Below are 17656 nucleotides of genomic sequence, written 5' to 3'. Positions count from 1 at the left end.
CCTCCCTGAGCACATCATCTGTCACCTTTATAACCAAACTGACTGGTTAGCTGGAATGTCTTAGCGGAGATGCCAGTTGTGTTGGGAGGCTTAGGGACCATAAACCCTTTAATCACCTTTTCTGAAGTGGCATCCCCCCAGATCAGGCTGGAAGTGTCTGGCAGAGGGATGCTGTAAGGCAGCGAAGGCAGCAGCCTGTGCTGCTCAGTGTCTAATACTCTGTTGCAGTAATCAGGCTCTCAGCAAAGGAAAACCCACCGGTTGTGATCACTAGTTTCTTCTAGTAGGGATACGGGCTTGATTTTAGCCTGAGAAGTGATACCAAATAACACTGTTCTTACTGCTGTGTGTTTGATCACTTCCAGTCTCTCTGCCCCAAGAGATAAGAGGTTACAAGCACAGGTCAGTCTCCAAAAAGGCTTGAGATGCTGGAGGGCTTTTTGCTTTAATCCGTTTTGGTTTTTCTTGTGGTTCTGATGTAATGTGAGAAATTAAACCAGAAGACAGCGGCCAGATGGTCCATCTCCAGGATCAGACAGATTAGTTTTTTTAAAAAAGGGAAAAGTTTACGAATACTTTATTCTCTTGTGGAGTTTGTGCTTCTGTGGAGCTCAGGCATCTGTTTTCTGCAAACAGTGGAATTACAGCTACTACCACGTTAAAAAAAACCACCCCACAAACCCCTAGCTTGCTTTCACTCAGTGTCAAACAGACATGATGAAAGGTCGGGTTTTCCTGGATCACAGGGTGTGCTTGCCGGGCAGCGGTGTCGAATCTGTGCCCGTTCATCCTTCCCTGGGTGTTCGAACGTGCTCTAACGACTCTGCAGTAGGTTTGCTTGATTTCCCCAGAGCTGCTCTCAGTTTGGTTAGTTTTAAAGACGAGGCTCTGAGTTTCCCTTCCCCTTTGCTGTGGTGTTTGGGAATCACCCTGCTTTGTTAGCCTGGCTTAGCTTTGTGGTTACAGGATATTTCCATGCGCTCCCAAGTTTCCCTTTTTAGGTTTTCCCGTGCTTTGATATTCCGTTTAGATAGCTGTCCTGATTCAAATGATTGCATTTACATAGTGCAGAGCGGGTACCTCTGATCCCAAGGGAAACTACAGAAGTTCCCTCACATGGAGGCTTTGAAATCGTAATGTGCTCGTGTTTGTTTGTCTCAGAACCTCTCTGGTATCAGCATCAGGGGAAACCTTTGCGTCCCTGAACAGACAAGCAGTTGGCTTCAAGCTGAGAAACGAGGACGTGGCTAAATGAGTTTTCTTTCCTTGGTTTCAGGGGACATCACACAAAAGGGGTATGAGAAGAAGAGAGCAAAGCTGCTGGCTCCCTATGTTCCACAAGCCCAAGGTACGTGCTCGTTTCTGCTGGTGGGAGGATTTTGCGCGGCCTTAAGGTTAGAGGGAATCTGCATTCGCCAGCCCGGAGCTCTTCTGTCTCGTATGTGTTTCCTCAGCTCTCTGATCACAGCTCCTGACTCTCACGATTCCACTGTGGAGGCTGCCTGGATGCCGTGAAGTCACAGACAGTGTTTTACCTCTAGTTAGAGTCATAGAATTGGGTGGTTCGTATTGAGCTCCCGGGATTCCTGGTAGTTCCAGAGCAGTGATGGATCTCTCTAAAGCACTGGGTGTTTGAACACTTGGAGAGCCCTGTCTTCATCTCCCACATACATAAATCACATCCTACTCCCTTGTCAGCTGAGAACTCAAGAGGTTTTGAATCCATCATGAAGTGTGAGGTCCTCAAGAACCATTCTCAAGGTGTTCTTAAAAATGGGTTAACGGCAAAGCTTCTGCTGCCCCCTCTTTTCAGCCACCTTAGTTCCTTGTTGGAGAAACATCAGAGTTTCTGTGATTTGTTGGTTTATTTTACCAGAGTAGCTGAATTCGTGGACTTTGTTTACATCTGTTTCTTTTGGTTCAGAGATCCTTAGCAGTAGAGCTGATTGTATGTAGGATAATTACATATAATTGTAAACTGAAAGACGTGGCTGAAAGTGTGCCCAGCAATTATTATGGGGATGCTTACCCAAAATAATCCTGCTACTGATACACTGAGATGCTTAACTAATGTGCCTGGCTCTTGGCAGTTTGGGGAGCGAGGGGTTGTGACAGGCAGTCCTGACTGGACTTACTGTAATTTACTGACGCTGAAGTGCTGCCAGAGAAATAAGCAACAGAGGGAAGGCTGAAAGCTTGTTTATTGACCATTGGCTCTGCGTTCCTGGGAAAGATGCATGGGGGGGAGGTTCTGCTGGAGTTACGGCAGCACGGGACGTTGCTTGAGGAACACAAGAGGACTCTGCCACTCCAAAACACTTGATGGCTGCATTCCTGCTCTCCTCCATCCTGGGTGTTTCTCAGCTTTTCCTTGCTGGAAAACAGAAGCTGCTGCCCGTTGTCTTGTGGGAGACTCGCTGCCGTCGTGGGTGCTCCCTGTACAGAAGAACAGCGAGTTCTGCCCGAGCCAGCGTGCCCAAGGCGAGCAGGAATTGGGTTCAGCCTTCAGCTTTGAGATTCTCCCTCCAAGCTGCTCTCAGAGTACGGACGGCCGAACCACTCGGCGATAGGAATCTCTGAAGACTCAGTTGCTGCCTTTGATTCAAATCTGGTTTTGTTATTTAAAGAAACCCAAAAGTAATGCACATGACTAATCCCTCTTTATGGTCTTTATAAGTAGGTATTTGTTAAGCAGGTTTTACAGTCCAACCTGTGTGCTGGTGGAGATCTGGAGCCTTAGAAGGAAATGCAGTCTGCCAGTCAGGTGCCTCCTTGGCAGGCTTGCTTTTGTCCTGGAGAGGCTGAAGCTCTCTACAAGCTGCTCTTCAACTGCTGACACAATCTTGTGCTCCTCCTGCCCGGCATTGTGCAGGTTTATTTGGGAAGATGGTGTTTAATTAGTGTGGGGGGGAGTGTTTGGCAAGACTGCCTGTGGTGCTGCTGTTTTAATTGTCACAGTTTTCAAGGCTGCAGAACTAGCCAAGCTGAGGAGGACGTGCAGGCTGATAGGAGGTCACCAATGAAGGTGGCATTTCAGCTGCCCTTCTGGCTCAGCCCTCCAGCTCCTTACCTATCCAGTGTCCAGCTGCCCCATGACCAGGAATCCCCTGTTGTAAAAATCCCCTTGAAGTCATATGGGAGGGATTCAGAATTGAGTCACCTTGTTCATGAGAAGAAAACTCTTAGTCCCCAACAACAACAACCCCCCACCTCCCTCCCTCAGCCGTGGCGTTTGGTGTGTTAGGTTTCTCTGGGCACCTTCCTGCTGGGAGCTGCCGTGTTGCCTCCCTTTCACCACGTGAAGGTGGGTCCGGGGACACGTCGGGACACGTCGGCGTAGTGATTCGGGAGGTTCTCATTGCTCAACCCGGGCTCCCTTCGCGTTGCCTCTGGGAGCGTGCCTCATTACTGTAGAGTTATGGCAGGGATGTTAATTACCTAAAGATACATGTTTCCCTGCTGCAGCACCCATTCTTGTAGATGGAACTTGGGAGGTGATGGGGCTGTGATACCAGAGCTGTCGCTCCCCAGTTACGTGCTGGCTGCTGCACAAAGGGCTCTGAAGAAGGTGTTTTAAGCAGCTTCCAGCGCTGTGTGTGTTGAGTAACGCTGCCGACTTCGCTGCTGCCCGCACCCAGCCAGCGAGGAGAGGCACGCTGCCTGCGTGTCGCGCTGCTGCCTGCCTGCCTGGGAAATAAAAGTCAGAGAATCGTCACAGACTGGTCTGGGTTGGAAGGGACCCCAGGTCACAGAGCTTCAACCCCCCTGCCACAGGCAGGGACACCAACCTCCAGGCCTGGAGCTACACAAGGTTGCCCAGGGCCCCAGCCAACCTGGCCTGGAACACCCCCAGGGACAGGGCACCCACCCCATGGATGGGTGGATGACCCGCTCTGCAATGAGAGGTGCTACAGTAACTCACCACCCCCTGAAACCAGCTTTTGCTGCAGACTACGGGCAGGTCTCTGCCTTGAAGAAAGCCTCTGTCTGCATTCCCTGCTGCGGATCTGGAAAAGCCTTTACAACTTTGTAGCTGGAACAATGCAGGCACAGGAATGCCTCCTGCCAAAATTAGCAGCCCTCACATCGACTCTTGGCACGCTGTGCTTTTTTGCTCTTTAAGATAATGCGTTTGGTTCCTCTGCTAATGTGTAAAGGAAATGATATTCATTAGGCCCTGAGTCGCTGTCAGAACCCTTTTGTGTAGCTGGTGGAGTGCTCTTCCTCCTGTTTTCTATCCTCACGATGATTTAAAATGAAAAGAAATTCCAACTTTTAAACAAGCAGAGGGAACACTGGTGTGATGAGTGGGATCCCCTGGGGTTTTACATTCCAGTACCTCAGGGAAAGGTGGTGGAGATGGGGATAATACGCTTGTAAACGCGTTGAGGTTGCTGACGTTTGAGGCGAGTCAGTTTGCTCTGTGAATTTTGGCTGTTACCCTGGCTGGGAACGTTACAGGTTCTGTTACTTTACCTTGTCATCCCTTTGAAACCACAGCACTTTGGGAAAGAAGCATTCCTCCTCTGCTTCCCGAGCAGGCTGTGAGGTGCCTCCAGTCTCAGAACAGTCCTCCCAGCCCCGCTGTGTGCTGCGCTGTGCCGCTCACCAGCGGAACCCTCCCGTGAGCTTCCCTGTTCTCCCCCTGCATCTTTGAGCATCACGTTATTCCGCACGGGGCCGATGTGGAATGGTACCCAGCGATCAAACAGCTTTGTCTAAACCTGTAAGCCGTGCGCACGCGCTCCAGCTTAGCGCTGTTTGGAGAGTTTCACCCCTTTACAAGATCTGACTTGCAGCTGCCACAAATGAGGAATTTTTTTCTTCCTCATTCAGTCCAAGGGGTATCTCAATTTCAGAGAAATCTTCTCCCTGAACTCTAAGAAATGCACTTCTCCCATCTTTGTAATAGCCAGGACTGAGTCAGTGGAGCACCTGGGTAATCCCTTCACACCTTGCACAGGGCAGAACTAAGATCCATCTAGCCAGTACCTCCTGCAGAAGGCTCTGAATCTCCTGAATCCAGTGAGGTCTCAGCCTTCTTGGCACTGGGAGGCAGCAGCAGTCAGGCCAAGCTCGCAGAGCCAGGCCTGCTGCGGAGCACGGCTGTCCCTGCGTTCTGCAAGGCCTCCTCGCCCTCGCTTGGAAACCCCAGAGATTGTTGTTGTGGGATGTTTTTACAGGCGTGTAGCTTGAAAAAAATCTCGTTGCAAGGAATAATCAGCCCAGCACAAGCCCTTCTGTGTGATTCTGTGCACAGACCAGCAGAGTAACAGGTTTGCCCGCTGCTCTTCTGCCTGATGAACGTAGCGCTTCTTCCCCTTGTTATGAATGGAAAGATTTATCCTTGTTGATCATACGTGATGCTTATGATGGTTCTTTTAATCTAAAAACATGTTTCTCTGAAGAAAAACAAATCTCTGAATCTCTAAACCACTGAAACTCTTCCTTTAACAGACGGCAGGGATCGCAGGGTGGGCAGTTCTGCTTAAAAACTAATGAGAGTTAAAACCCCAACCCTGTAGCATCCTTCAGAAGCAAATCTACAGTAGTTTCTCTTGCACGGCCCTGGAGATTGGGCTCTTGCTGCCAGAAACTGCAGCAGGATGGTTATGAAGGGAATGCTGAAGAAGTCACCCATCAGCTGCCAGGCGTAGCTCCCTGCACGTGCCTGTGTTGTGTAACCAGTTGTGATTTCGTGGAGCTGTACAATTTTCCCCTCATCTGTGCTTTGTTGGGCTCCCGTAACATGTTATTTTGTCACAGCAAAATATGTAAACAAAGAGCTTGTTCTCAGGGTGTCGTGTCACTTTTGATCCCTTTGTAAACGGGCTGTCATGTTTCCTGGTGATGAGCAGGTGAGATGCTTTCACACGACTCGTAGGAGAGCTGCAGGGGAATTAATAATTCATTTAAAATAGCATCAAATCTGCTGCTGACATCTAGTGGGTATTGCAATTTGTAAATACTCTGGTGATCAGAAAGCACTGAGCTTCTCTTCTCTGAGGCTGCCTTTGGATAAAACTCTCTGTATGAAGGCGAGTAGGGAATGTGTTCCAGAGTGACAGAAGGGGCCGAGTCTTTCGGAAGCGGGAGAAGTGCTCTCAGAACTGTGGACTCTTTTCCAGGGGTTGATCCAGCATTACAGAAGGAATCCCGAACTCAGCTGCCCGTTCCATCTGCAACTCCAGCCTCATCATCCTCGTCCTCATCCTCAACCAAATTCCACCGAGCTCGCTCAGGGGGAGCCAGAGATGAACGCTATCGGTCTGGTAAGGACAGGGGCAGGAGTTCTCCTGGGATTCCCGTTAATGACAAGGACGTACTGTGTCCTCTCAAGGAATCGAGCTCATTGTTTGTCCACTGATGGAAAGTCCTGCCTTGGTGGTTCTGTGTAAAGAAACATCAGGCTTGCAGGGCTGCAGCTGCTGAATCCAAAACAATGCTACGTAGGAAAAGCAAACAGTTTTTTGCCACCTTGGTTTTTCTGGCTTGAATGCAGCTAGTAAAGTCCTTCTGGAATGGAAAGCTCACTTCATCAGTGTCTGTAGGTAACCAGCTTCAGTGAAGTGACAGGTAATAACCTGTCTCTCCTGGAGTCGGTGATTGCCATGCTTTATCTGCTCCAGGAGCTTGGAGAAGGAGAGCTGGCTGCTTCTGTCTGCTTAAAGTACTCTGGAGAGCAGCAGAAATGAGTGACTTGCGTCCTACTGACCTCCTCCTTCGAGTAAGGAAAGGAGAAGGTGGTGGCACCTATTTTTTGTTTCCACCTGGTTTTGTTTTTTGCTTGGCATTAAGATTTAAGTTCTCCTCACCATTGATGTGTCGTCCTTTAAAGAGCTGTGGATGTTTGCAGGGGGGCGGAAGCCTCACATCCTACCCCGTTTCAGTTACTAATCAGCACGTGTTTACAAGCTGCTGTTAGTAACCTTCAAGGAATGAAATCTGCAGCATCCACACGGGTTTTTGAACATAAGGGTTTTTCCTAGATCAGACAGCTGGCTCAGAAACTGGTCAGCACAGAGCCCCACGTCCAGCTTTGGTCCCTGTTTGCTGTTAGCTCAAGTGCACATTTCAAATTCCACACAAGCCTATTGTAGAAGAATGAGGGGAACAGCCTGGTGGGGTTGGGCTTTGTATCAAAGTTGCTGGAGACACAAGAATAATGACTAATAATGACTAACACAGAAGATTCCAGACTAAAAAATAACCTGGCCCTGCTCTAGAGCTTGCTAACTTCAGAAACCACAGTTAGTTTCTCTGTTAAAAATAGAAAAAAGGGGGAAATGTTCCTCCTGAGGTGGCAAAAGGGGGTTGTTGAGGAAGGCGCTGTAAAGTGGGGGTTGCAGCCTCAGCCGTGCGAGTTTTTCTTCCTCCTCCCGTTGCAAAACTGTGTGTGTGAACTTCCACCTTTCAGATATCCACACGGAAGCGGTTCAGGCAGCGCTGGCCAAACACAAGGAACAGAAGATGGCCTTGCCCATGCCCACGAAAAGGCGGTCTACATTCGTTCAGTCTCCAGCTGATGCCTGCACTCCCCCAGGTTAGGTTCTCGTGGCGCGCGGGGGCTCTGGGGACGGTGAGGTGGGCATTAGGAACAGCTTCCAAAGCAAGAGGCTGCTGTTGTCAAGATCCTCGAGCTCCAGCAGGCTGTAGGTAGGCTGTCACCCCTGTCGCTCTCTGGCTGTGGAGCAGCCAGTTGTGAGGGCTGTGGAAGCGGCTGCTCTTCAGGGAGCTGCTTACGGATCGCTTGGCACGGGCTGGGACAGGCTTTCTGGGCTGAGGCTTCTTTGCTTCCGTCACACCTATTTCTGTTTGTAATTCACCTTTTGGTTTTGTTAAAGTTTAATACTTGACACAGGGGAACAGGATTTGCAGTGGGTACGTTTCTGGGCAAGGACGTGGAGGGGGTCCAGTGGGGTTGTAGGACTTGCAGGACTTTTCCTTCCTGACCGTCCCCACGTAACGGCTGCTGAATAACCTCAGGCGACGCGGTGTTCGTCGCGGTGCCCGTGCGTCGGGCGCTGGTAGCTCTCTGTTCTCCAGCAGCTGTGTGCACTGGCTCCTCGGTGAAGACTCCCCCGTTGTCTCTCGTAGCATCACAGCCGTTTGGATTGGTGATGTCATCTGAACATTGTGAATTCATGTCGCTGTCCGTTCCTCGCTCTCTCTCTGAGTTGGCTCAGCTAGCCCATGCTTTTACCGCTTTATTTTTCCCTCTGTACTTCCTTTTTTCTTTTCCTTTCTGCTTTGGGGGGTATTGCATGTTCCTTGTGTCTGTGGGTCTCAGCTTCCTGTTGCTGAGGACCAGAGCACATTCCGACCCAGGGCACCACAGAGATGGAAGTTAGCACTTATGGTGTGGCTGGAAGCAGGCTGTTCCTTCAGGCCCTGACCACCTTCTGCTTTGGCAAGCAGATAGACTGTGATTTAATAGTTGGATTGACAACTGGAGTATGGGCTGGCCATCCCCTTGAAGAACAAGTACAGTTTAGGCTGAAGCCAAACCGAGTGTTTCCATGCAGCTCTGCAGCTCGAGGTACCGAGGGATGAGCACTGGCTTCCTGATAAGTAGGTCACAGCTTTAGTGTAGACAAGGTGTCTGTTCTCTCAGAGAGGCAGGATGCAGTTCCTTGTTGGTGTGTTCTGTTTTATTTTGGGGTGGGTGTTTCTGCTTTGTTTTCTGCAGTTGAATGGGGCCCATTGAGAACACCAGACAAAAGCATTTATTATTTCTTTGCATGTGGCCGTGGCACTTCGTTTCCCTGTGTCTGCATTCTGCTTTGTTCCCCTGCATTTCCCTTTCAACAGTGATACTGACCCCTCGCTTTCCACTTCAGAATTCCCAAAGTTGGGCAGTAAAGCACCTGGTATTGTAGGACACGAATGGAAAAGCCACAAACAATAAGTTGCTGCGTTTGGAGAACCCAGGGGAAGGATGATTGGAGGTGGTGAAACTTTTGTGGGCTTTAAACAGGGGCAAAACGCTGTGGGTAAATGTGTTCACACTGGAGATGTCTGCTGCTTTAACTTCTGTTTTGGCCAATGTCACCTTGTTTAATGCAGCCTGTGAAGAAAGGATCTTCCCTTACAAGCCTGTGCTGTTGATACGTGAACTGGAAAGAGAGCATGTTCAGTGCAATGTGCTTTTCCCTAAGCAGCTAGATTTTCTTTTCTGCTTCCACACAGACACGTCTTCCGCATCCGAGGACGAGGGGTCGCTAAGGCGCCAAGCCGCTCTTACTGCTGCATTGCATCAGAGCTTACAGAATGCTGAGTCTTGGATCAACCGATCTATTCAGGGGTCATCCACATCTTCATCAGCATCTTCTACACTTTCCCATGGAGAAGGCAAAGGGACCAGTGGGTCACTAGCTGATGTATTTGCCAATACTCGAATAGGTAGGAGCTGGGTACCAACAGAAAAACTGCTTCGAGTTCAGACTGTGTTAACAGAGCCAGAGTCGTCTGTTGCGTGAGGGAAATTCGGAGCAAGGGTTTAGATTTGATGGGACTCGCAAGGATTTGTTGGAGCTGCACCATTGCAACTGTTTTTCCCTTAAGAGCTGGTTGGAGAAGGGGAAGTGGGCAGCAGGAGCTTCTCAAAGTAGAAGAGGCTCCAGGGCATGAAGACAGTTCCCCACAGGTTGGGTAGGCACAGCTTTCTGTATCCCGTGTTGCTTATGTCTCAGTGATCCAGAGCTACTCTGTGGACAGAGCTACCGTCAGCAAGTGGCATTTGGCACCAGTGTCCTGACAGTACCATGGGGGTGCCTCTGCCTGAGTGGGGAGGCGCTGGGGTTTCATGTTCTCACTGTGCTGTGTAAGCCCTAACGGTTCCTTGTGCTAGATGTACCAACCCCCCCCCCCACAACCAAACCCCCTGGGCCTGTCCCTGACCAACTGAGCACGTCCTCAAAATGTCCCCAGGTTCTAGAAGGGCAAAGATGTAGCACGGCTCTTCCACGACTAGTCTGAGACACCCAGAGCATCCAGGTATCGAGGAGACGCAGCGAAGTCTACAGATCTGGATACCCCAGGCTCAGTTTTTTGAGGCTCTGAGGTGCTCCTTGCTGCTGATGCTTCCGTATGGAATCGCAAACTTTGGTTTTGCTCTGTGTATGTTTGTCTTTTGTTTTCTTAGTCGCTGTGGAGGACATTACTGCACCTTAGGAGATGTCTGTATTTTGTGTGCTCTCTGCTTTTGCTTAACTTGTTTGGGGCAAGCAGTGCATAGATGTGCTGGTGGTTTGAACTGATTTGCTTAATTTTTTATTTTATTTTTTTTATTGCTGTGATTTTTGTTTATTTCCTGGGGTGCAAGTTGTTTTCTGAAATGGAAAACTGGGGAAATTGCCTATCAAACATAGTCATTATAATGAACGTGCCTTTGAAGCAGCCTGGTTTTAAGGGGAGCATACAGAAAGCCGCCTTTACCTTCTGTAATGATTAAGGTAATCCAGCTTTTTACCTACAGAGCAGCTGCTATCGAATATAATTAGTATTTTATGCAAACTGGAAGCTCTAAATCTTTCCTGGGATTGGATTTGCCATGTAGATGTCACATTCATCCTGCACTAACACCTCATTTAGATGAAGAGGAGCTCTCACATAGGCGGTTTTATACATCTCTTTAGAGGGAGCAATAACAAGTGCTGCACGTGTGTGGAGCTGTATAAAGATCTCTAGGAAGGGCCTGGAAGTTCAGGACATGAGAAATATTCCTTACTACCTTATCCCAGAGGGATGCAGAAATTGATTTAGGGTGTTCTTCCCCCCTCCTTTAGAAAGAGGGGTGCAGAGAATCAACCACAGAACCCCTCTGGGCATCACTCGGTGTCTGACTCCTTCGGCCTCTCGCTCTGCAATCCAGCGTAGGGTTTCAAAACTGTTGGGTCTTTCCCTTTGTAAACAACAGTCGGCGGTTCTGCTGAGCCAGAACGGGGTATTCTTGCCCTGTCAGGTGACTGAGCTGACTGTTGTGCAAAGAAATGCCACGTAAGCAAAACCTGCTGCTTTAAGAGAAAGTTAATGAGAGAACTACTGAAGTATGCAGAGTTACTGCAGTTCTGAGGCTTGAAAACTCAGCTGGAAAGCAGAATAGTGTCTTGCAACTTAAAGCAGAAGTAAAATCCAGCTCAGTGTTCAGCTGGTCCCAACCACTGGCCGAGCTCACGCTGTTCGGGCACCGAACCGGACGGAATTGAAGCCCAACATGATGCTTTTGCTGATGTGCTGTACTCAGGAGCCGACCCCACAATTTGTTTAGAAAGCCTTTGCTGACAGAAGAGTTAAATAGTATGATTCTAGTGAGACAGCTGACTGCACAGGTGATGCAGGGTTTGTTGTGGGGCTTTTCAGAGGCCACGTGGATCTCAAATGTTTTTAAGGTGCTGAAGGTCAAGAGATTCAGCTTGGTGTGAAGGTTAGAGGCTGAGAATAGGAGTTGTGTTCTGCTGAGCTGCTCTGCCAGCATGCACAAGGCCTCTCACCTTGTGCCTTTGTTCTGTGTTTCCCAAATGCACTTTCCAGAGCTACTTAATACTTAGGAAGCAGCATGTTTGCCATTAATAAAGAGCTCGCACACATTCAACTCATTAAGACTGTTGGTAGCAGGTCACTAACACTTTGCTTGTTCCATCCGATAATAAAAGGTGTATTTTAACTGCCATCTCAATTTTCTCCCCTTTTTTTAGAAAATTTCTCAGTTCCCCCAGATGTCACAGCAACTACCTCCTCCTCCTCCTCCTCAGCACGCCCAGCAGCGATTGACCTTCCTCCTTCGGGGATCGTGAAAGGCATGCACAAGGGATCCAACCGGTCTAGTCTCATGGATACCGCTGATGGTACGGAACCTTCCAGAGCACCCAGGCTGGTGTTAGGGAAGGGCTTTAGTCACAATTTATTCTCCCAACTCGAGTTTATCCTATTTAAGCACTTCACAAATAGGAAATAGTTATGGCATTGACACGTTCCCATGCTGCAGCAGTTACCTGCTGCCTATTGGAGACAATCACAGGAGAGATATTAGGCTTTTCTCTGCCACTTCTTGAGTAAAATTACAAATTACAGAGGTAGGCTGAGTGTTTTAAAAAGCTTTTGTCCTAGAATCCCCAAAAGGAAAGGTAAGATGAATGAAACAGTGTGATTTTTAACTATAATTAAGCTCCCACCAAGCTGATGATACTCCAAGCTGGTTGGCATCAACCTTTGTGCATTAATGCCTCTGGTGTGTCCCCACTCTGCTGGCAGCCCCGTACTGGTTGGTACTGGAGGCGGGTGCAGGTCTGGAGTCTGTGCTGCGGTGAGCATGTGGGCTGGGAAGATGGGAATCAGCTCTTTAGAAAGGGAATTTCGGTTGCTGGTGTTTTCTGACAACTGAGCTCACGCAGAACTGGTGTGACACTTACTGATGCCCTTTGATCATGGCAGCCGGTAGTTGAGTTGAGTGGGTGCACCAGGAGACGTATCCTCCGGAGGAAGGCGGTAAGGTGTGAGTGGTAATACAGACCATGAACGCTTCTGGTAGACACAATCTTTCCCTCTAGGTGTCCCTGTGAGTAGTAGAGTCTCCACGAAAATCCAGCAGTTGCTTAACACCTTGAAAAGACCTAAAAGACCACCCCTGAAAGAGTTCTTTGTGGATGACTTTGAAGAAATTGTGGAAGGTAATAGCATCTAATAACGGGTTTATTAACTGCTTGTTCTGAGTAGCAGACGTGGACTGTGCTGGATTTATCTATGCCTTTGTTCTCAGAGCTGCTGTTTGCAGTAGCCTTTGTGAATAGTCCGATACAAACCCAGTGTTGGAAGTCACCTACTGAGATTTGGGTGGCCTTCTCAGCACTAAACTTCTTACCATAACTAAAACTTAGGAAGAAAAAAAGACTTAAACAGATTTTTACCGCCCCCCCCCCTTCATTTGCTTAGGCTTAACATTTGAAAGGGTTCATCATGATGTTCTGCTCTGCGCAGGGCTTCCCAGAGACTGAAATGGGGTGGGGTTGTTAAACCTCAAAGCATTTCTTGTCTGTGGTCTTTCTGGCTTAACTCTCTGGTAACAGATGAACTGGAAAAGTGACTGAATTCCCTTCAGTTCCACAGCCTGACCCAAATCAGCCCAAGCCTGAGGGACGCCAGATGACGCCCGTGAAGGGAGAACCCCTGGGAGTTGTTTGTAACTGGCCTCCTGCCTTAGAAGCAGCACTGCAGCGCTGGGGAACCACGCAAGCCAAATGCCCCTGTCTGACGGCACTGGATGTCACGGGAAAGCCAGTCTACACCCTCACCTATGGTGAGCTGAGCCCTGAACTGCTCCGAGGGAGCAGGTGTGGGTGGAATGTGGGGTTGTTGGTTGTGGGGTGGGTGCAGATCCCCTCCTGGTTTGCAAGAGCTTTGTAGATGAAGCAGTGTGACTGAAATAGAGGATGTGACCCTAGAGGGTGGAACCAGCCAAGAGTGGAATCTCCCGGACGCTGGGTTGGTCCAGAGTTGTGCAAGTCTCTCTTCTTTGTGTTCCAGGCAAACTGTGGAGCAGAAGTCTCAAGCTGGCCTACACACTGCTTAACAAGCTGGGGACCAAAAATGAACCCGTGTTAAAACCTGGAGATAGGGTAATGAGTTTGGGGCTGTCTCCTTCTCCCTCTGAAGTAGAGAGGGCTGGGGGGAGGCTGTGACTGAGCACAGATGCTCTAATCTTGTTCTCTGAATAGAAAGGCTCTTACCCGGGGCCAGGCTATTTGGGAAAGATACCGCTGTGGTGTTTCAGGCCCGCTGGCTCCTCTGTAAGCAGCTCTGGGCTTTGAAATACATCCAGGGAAGACCATTGCCCCTCTGAGAGGGATATGGAGTCTCAGGACTCTGTGTTCAGGCTGCGTGTGCATCTTCATGTGTCCGGGCGCAGAGGGAGTGCTGACGGTACTGCCTGAGGCACCTGAGCACATACCATGGGGGGGGCAGTGCTTGAAGAGATGCCCTGTGCAAAATGCTGTGGTAGAATGTGAAGTAACAGTTTTCTGACTTGCAGTCACATTAGAGCTGAACTGTGCGATTTTCCCCTGTGTTAACCAAACGTTCTGTGCATTGTAGGTAGCCCTTGTTTATCCCAACAATGACCCAGTCATGTTCATGGTGGCGTTCTACGGCTGTCTCCTGGCAGAAGTCATACCAGTGCCTATAGAGGTACCTCTTACCAGAAAGGTAACGTTGAAGGAACTCAGAGGAGTGATAGGCTGATGTGGGATGAAAACCAAGTCAGACCATCAACCTCTGAAAGCGTTCACAGCGTCCAGCTGCTGCCTTGGCAGCTCTGTATCGACCGGTGCGCGAGACCTTTGTGAACCTGGAATAGCTGTTTGAAAATGGAAAAACATATTGACCAGAGTGCTGGGCTGGGTGGCTGCAGACAGGTCGAGTTGCCTAAATGCTGCAGTTTTCCTTCTGTACTTTGAATCGTTTGTAGGGCACAGATAATATTGTGGATCTGCCCTCTGATCGATGGGAAGGGGGTCCCGTCTCCAGCCCTGCTTAGCACCTGCCAGTCTCCTGGCTGGGCAGGAGGTGCTGTGTATTTCTGAAGGCTCCCAGGCGCTTTTCCTAAATGATGTGCTCAATGAAGTGCTCTCTTTACCCTGACCAGAGTCTTTGCTGTACTGGCATGTTATTGCCATGTCAGGAACTGGCTAAAACCATAGAATCCTGTAAGAGGAAAGAAAAGAAATGGGATAATGGCACACACACAGCAAGAGGAGTGGGAATGAAGTGGTGAGCTGGTCTGGTAATTCTCTGGGAGTCACAGAGCTTTTGCTTTACATCTGTCTGCAATGTGAACAACTGCTGGAACAACCAAATCCGAAATGAAAACTTCTCCCAATCAGGTTTCTTAGGGAGAGGATGCTTCATTTCGGTGTGTTTATCCTTGTGTGACAGCAACTAGTTCCTGGGGAAGGAGAGGCCTCGTTATTTCAGTGTAATGACACGTTTTGGGGGTTTTTGGCTCATGATTCCTCTTTGAAGCATCTGGGCTTCCATTAATGACCACTCATGGTGTGTGCTGGATGCTGGGCATGAGCGATTGTTCTCTGTGGATTTCACATGCAGTGCATTCCAGTCTTGCCAGTGCAGGATTTGTTCTGTGCATAAAGAGGTCCCTTTGAGAGCCACCAAATTTCTCTGTAATCTCTCCCTGGTTACGTAACAGCTTTGGGGTTTGAACAGACCGAACTGAAAAGAGCAGCCTTGGTGTGCAGGAGATCAGGTGGCCCTTCTGCATTCCTGTGATGGCTTATCATTGCCCCCTGGGCTTTGGTTGGCTTGTAGGCATGTCTCCATTTCCACCCAGCAGGCCTTTGTGCTGTGTATTTATCATCTTCCAAGTGGTGTTATTAGTCATAGAATCCCAGACTGGTTTGGGTTGGGAGGGATCTCAGAGCCCATCCAGTCCCACCCCTGCCATGGGCAGGGACACCTCTCCCCAGCCCAGGCTGCTCAAGGCCCATCCAACCCGGCCTTGGACACCTCCAGGGAGGGGGCAGCCACCACCTCCCTGGGCAGCCTGTGCCAGGGCCTTGCCACCCTCACAGGGAAGAATTTCCTCCTAATACCTCCCAGTTACCAGAGCATTACCAAACCTTGCATTGTGCTATGGGCAAAGCTGGCTTTGGCTGTCTTGGAACAGGAATGACTTTTCCCCCTGTCCATCCCCTCAGGACGCTGGTGGTCAGCAGATTGGTTTTCTACTGGGAAGCTGTGGTATTGCTTTGGCCCTCACCACTGAAGTTTGTCTGAAAGGACTTCCAAAAACCCAAAATGGAGAGATTGTGCAGTTCAAAGGTCAGCTCGATGATACGCTTGCTCCTGATTGTACTTCTGCTGGAACTGAGCTGTCCCAAAGTAGCTGTTGGAAGGCTGAATTCATGGCGGGGGGGGGGGGGGGCAAAGGAAGGGATTTCCTGATAGCATCAATCAACTGTTGAAGGTGTAGATTGACCCATGTGTCTGACAGAATTGCTTTGCTGTTCTGGAAGTCACGATGAATCCACCCTGCAAGCCTGGGTTGTCCTCACATCCCTCCGGTGGCACCTGGCAGGTTCAGTTCTATTAAGGGTACAACGAGCTATATTTAGAAGTCCTGCAGGGATCTTTCCTGCGTGGAGGAAGAGTCTCGTTGCCCACTGAACTCCCTGATGAGAAACGAGATGCACCTTCTGGCTCGTAGCTTGGCTTGGATCAGTATTTCCCTTGTGTAGCTGAATTGGGACAAACAATGGGGTTTTGGTGTATTCCTGCAGAATATCAATCCCTCAGTAAATAAATGGGTATCAACATACTGCTTAATTCTGCCTCTAGGTTGGCCCAGACTCAAATGGGTTGTGACAGATTCAAAATATCTCTCCAAATCTCCTAAGGACTGGCAGCCCAACATCTCAGCTGCAGGAACTGAGCCAGCGTATATAGAGGTAAGCACTGAGTGGGGAATAGCAAGTAGTTCTGTGAGCTGAATTTAATGTTCTAATCACCCCAGAGATAATACTTTCACCACACTACCTTAAAACCTCTCACTTTGTGGCCACTGAGACAAGTCTTTCACTGCGTGCAACCTGCTGGGAAGCTTATTTTAGCTTTGAATCCCTTCGTGGCCTCGAGTGCCGCTCCGAAAGGATTGGGGAGAGTGCTGTTCTTGTTCCAGAAAGCCAGCAGTGGAGGCCATTGGATTTGGGATGCTGGTTACCCCAAAAACACCCTGAATTTTCTGTTCCTCCCAGCAAAGCCTGGTTTTGTTTGTGCACAATAAGGACTCTGATTCTCTTCCCTTCGGAACCCAGAGTCGCCCTGACCTTTCTCCCCTCTTGTGCAGTACAAGACGAGCAAAGAGGGCAGCGTCATGGGCGTCACGGTGTCCAGGATTGCCATGCTGTCTCACTGCCAAGCCTTGTCTCAGGCCTGCAACTATTCTGAAGGTAAGTGATGGCACAGAAACATCAAAGGCACGAAGGGGCAGAGCATCGTTTCAGTGGCTGCCTCTCACATTTTCAGTAGCTGTCCATGGATAACTGATGCACAGTAGTATCTACTTTAAAAGTGCAGGTTAATTCTCCCCTGGAAGTGAAGACTGTCCATAGTCTTTTTCCCTTCAAAACTCCATCATTTCCACTGCTACAATGAAGACAAATAAAAAGTGGAATTTGCATCATCTCTAGAAAGTTATTAACAAGTCTGTTCTGATGAATCAAATGAATCAATCAGAAGTGGAGAATGTTCCAATGAGCTTGAGTGCCCCTCTTGCTGTACTGGTCACCCATTAAAATACCCCCCTAAACTTGGGAATCACCTCTTGCTCACATGAAACTTCTTGGCTAACCCTGAACTGGAGATTGGAAATGGCTGGTGGGACCGCAGAGCGTCCTGCTATAGGATATGCTTTTAGCCTGGTCTGCCTTGGAAATCGAACTGATTTATTACATCCACGAGTGAAACTTTATTTTTAGAGCTGTGTGTCATAGTGCTTTAAAATGCAGAGTGTGTCTCTTGGAGGCTGTTGCTATAATTTCTGTTGCTTCTGGGAGTTGGTGCTGGAATGATGCTCTCTACTCTTCCCCTGCTACTGCTTGTACTTAATGAGGTTAAGACCCTTTCCATTCTACTGATGCTCGTTACA

General features: G+C 49.1%; 1 protein-coding gene across 1 annotated transcript in view; it reads left to right on the top strand.

The window, feature by feature from the left end:
• Positions 1–17656, top strand: part of DIP2B (disco interacting protein 2 homolog B) — a gene marked incomplete at its 5' end in the record, with an annotated part of 54530 nt that overhangs the window by 21080 nt on the left and 15794 nt on the right. The window contains 12 exons of the mRNA XM_084277297.1: positions 1277–1348; positions 6129–6272; positions 7418–7543; positions 9190–9402; positions 11697–11846; positions 12549–12668; positions 13097–13294; positions 13522–13613; positions 14089–14199; positions 15708–15831; positions 16348–16457; positions 16856–16958. Of these exons, the coding sequence (XP_084133423.1) occupies positions 1277–1348; positions 6129–6272; positions 7418–7543; positions 9190–9402; positions 11697–11846; positions 12549–12668; positions 13097–13294; positions 13522–13613; positions 14089–14199; positions 15708–15831; positions 16348–16457; positions 16856–16958 (1563 nt within the window). The remainder of the gene's footprint in view (positions 1–1276; positions 1349–6128; positions 6273–7417; positions 7544–9189; positions 9403–11696; positions 11847–12548; positions 12669–13096; positions 13295–13521; positions 13614–14088; positions 14200–15707; positions 15832–16347; positions 16458–16855; positions 16959–17656) is intronic.

Source organism: Gallinula chloropus (genome assembly GCF_964237585.1).
Source record: "Gallinula chloropus genome assembly, chromosome: 31".
NCBI lineage: Eukaryota > Metazoa > Chordata > Aves > Gruiformes > Rallidae > Gallinula > Gallinula chloropus.
This window is presented reverse-complemented; position numbering and strand designations above follow the sequence as displayed.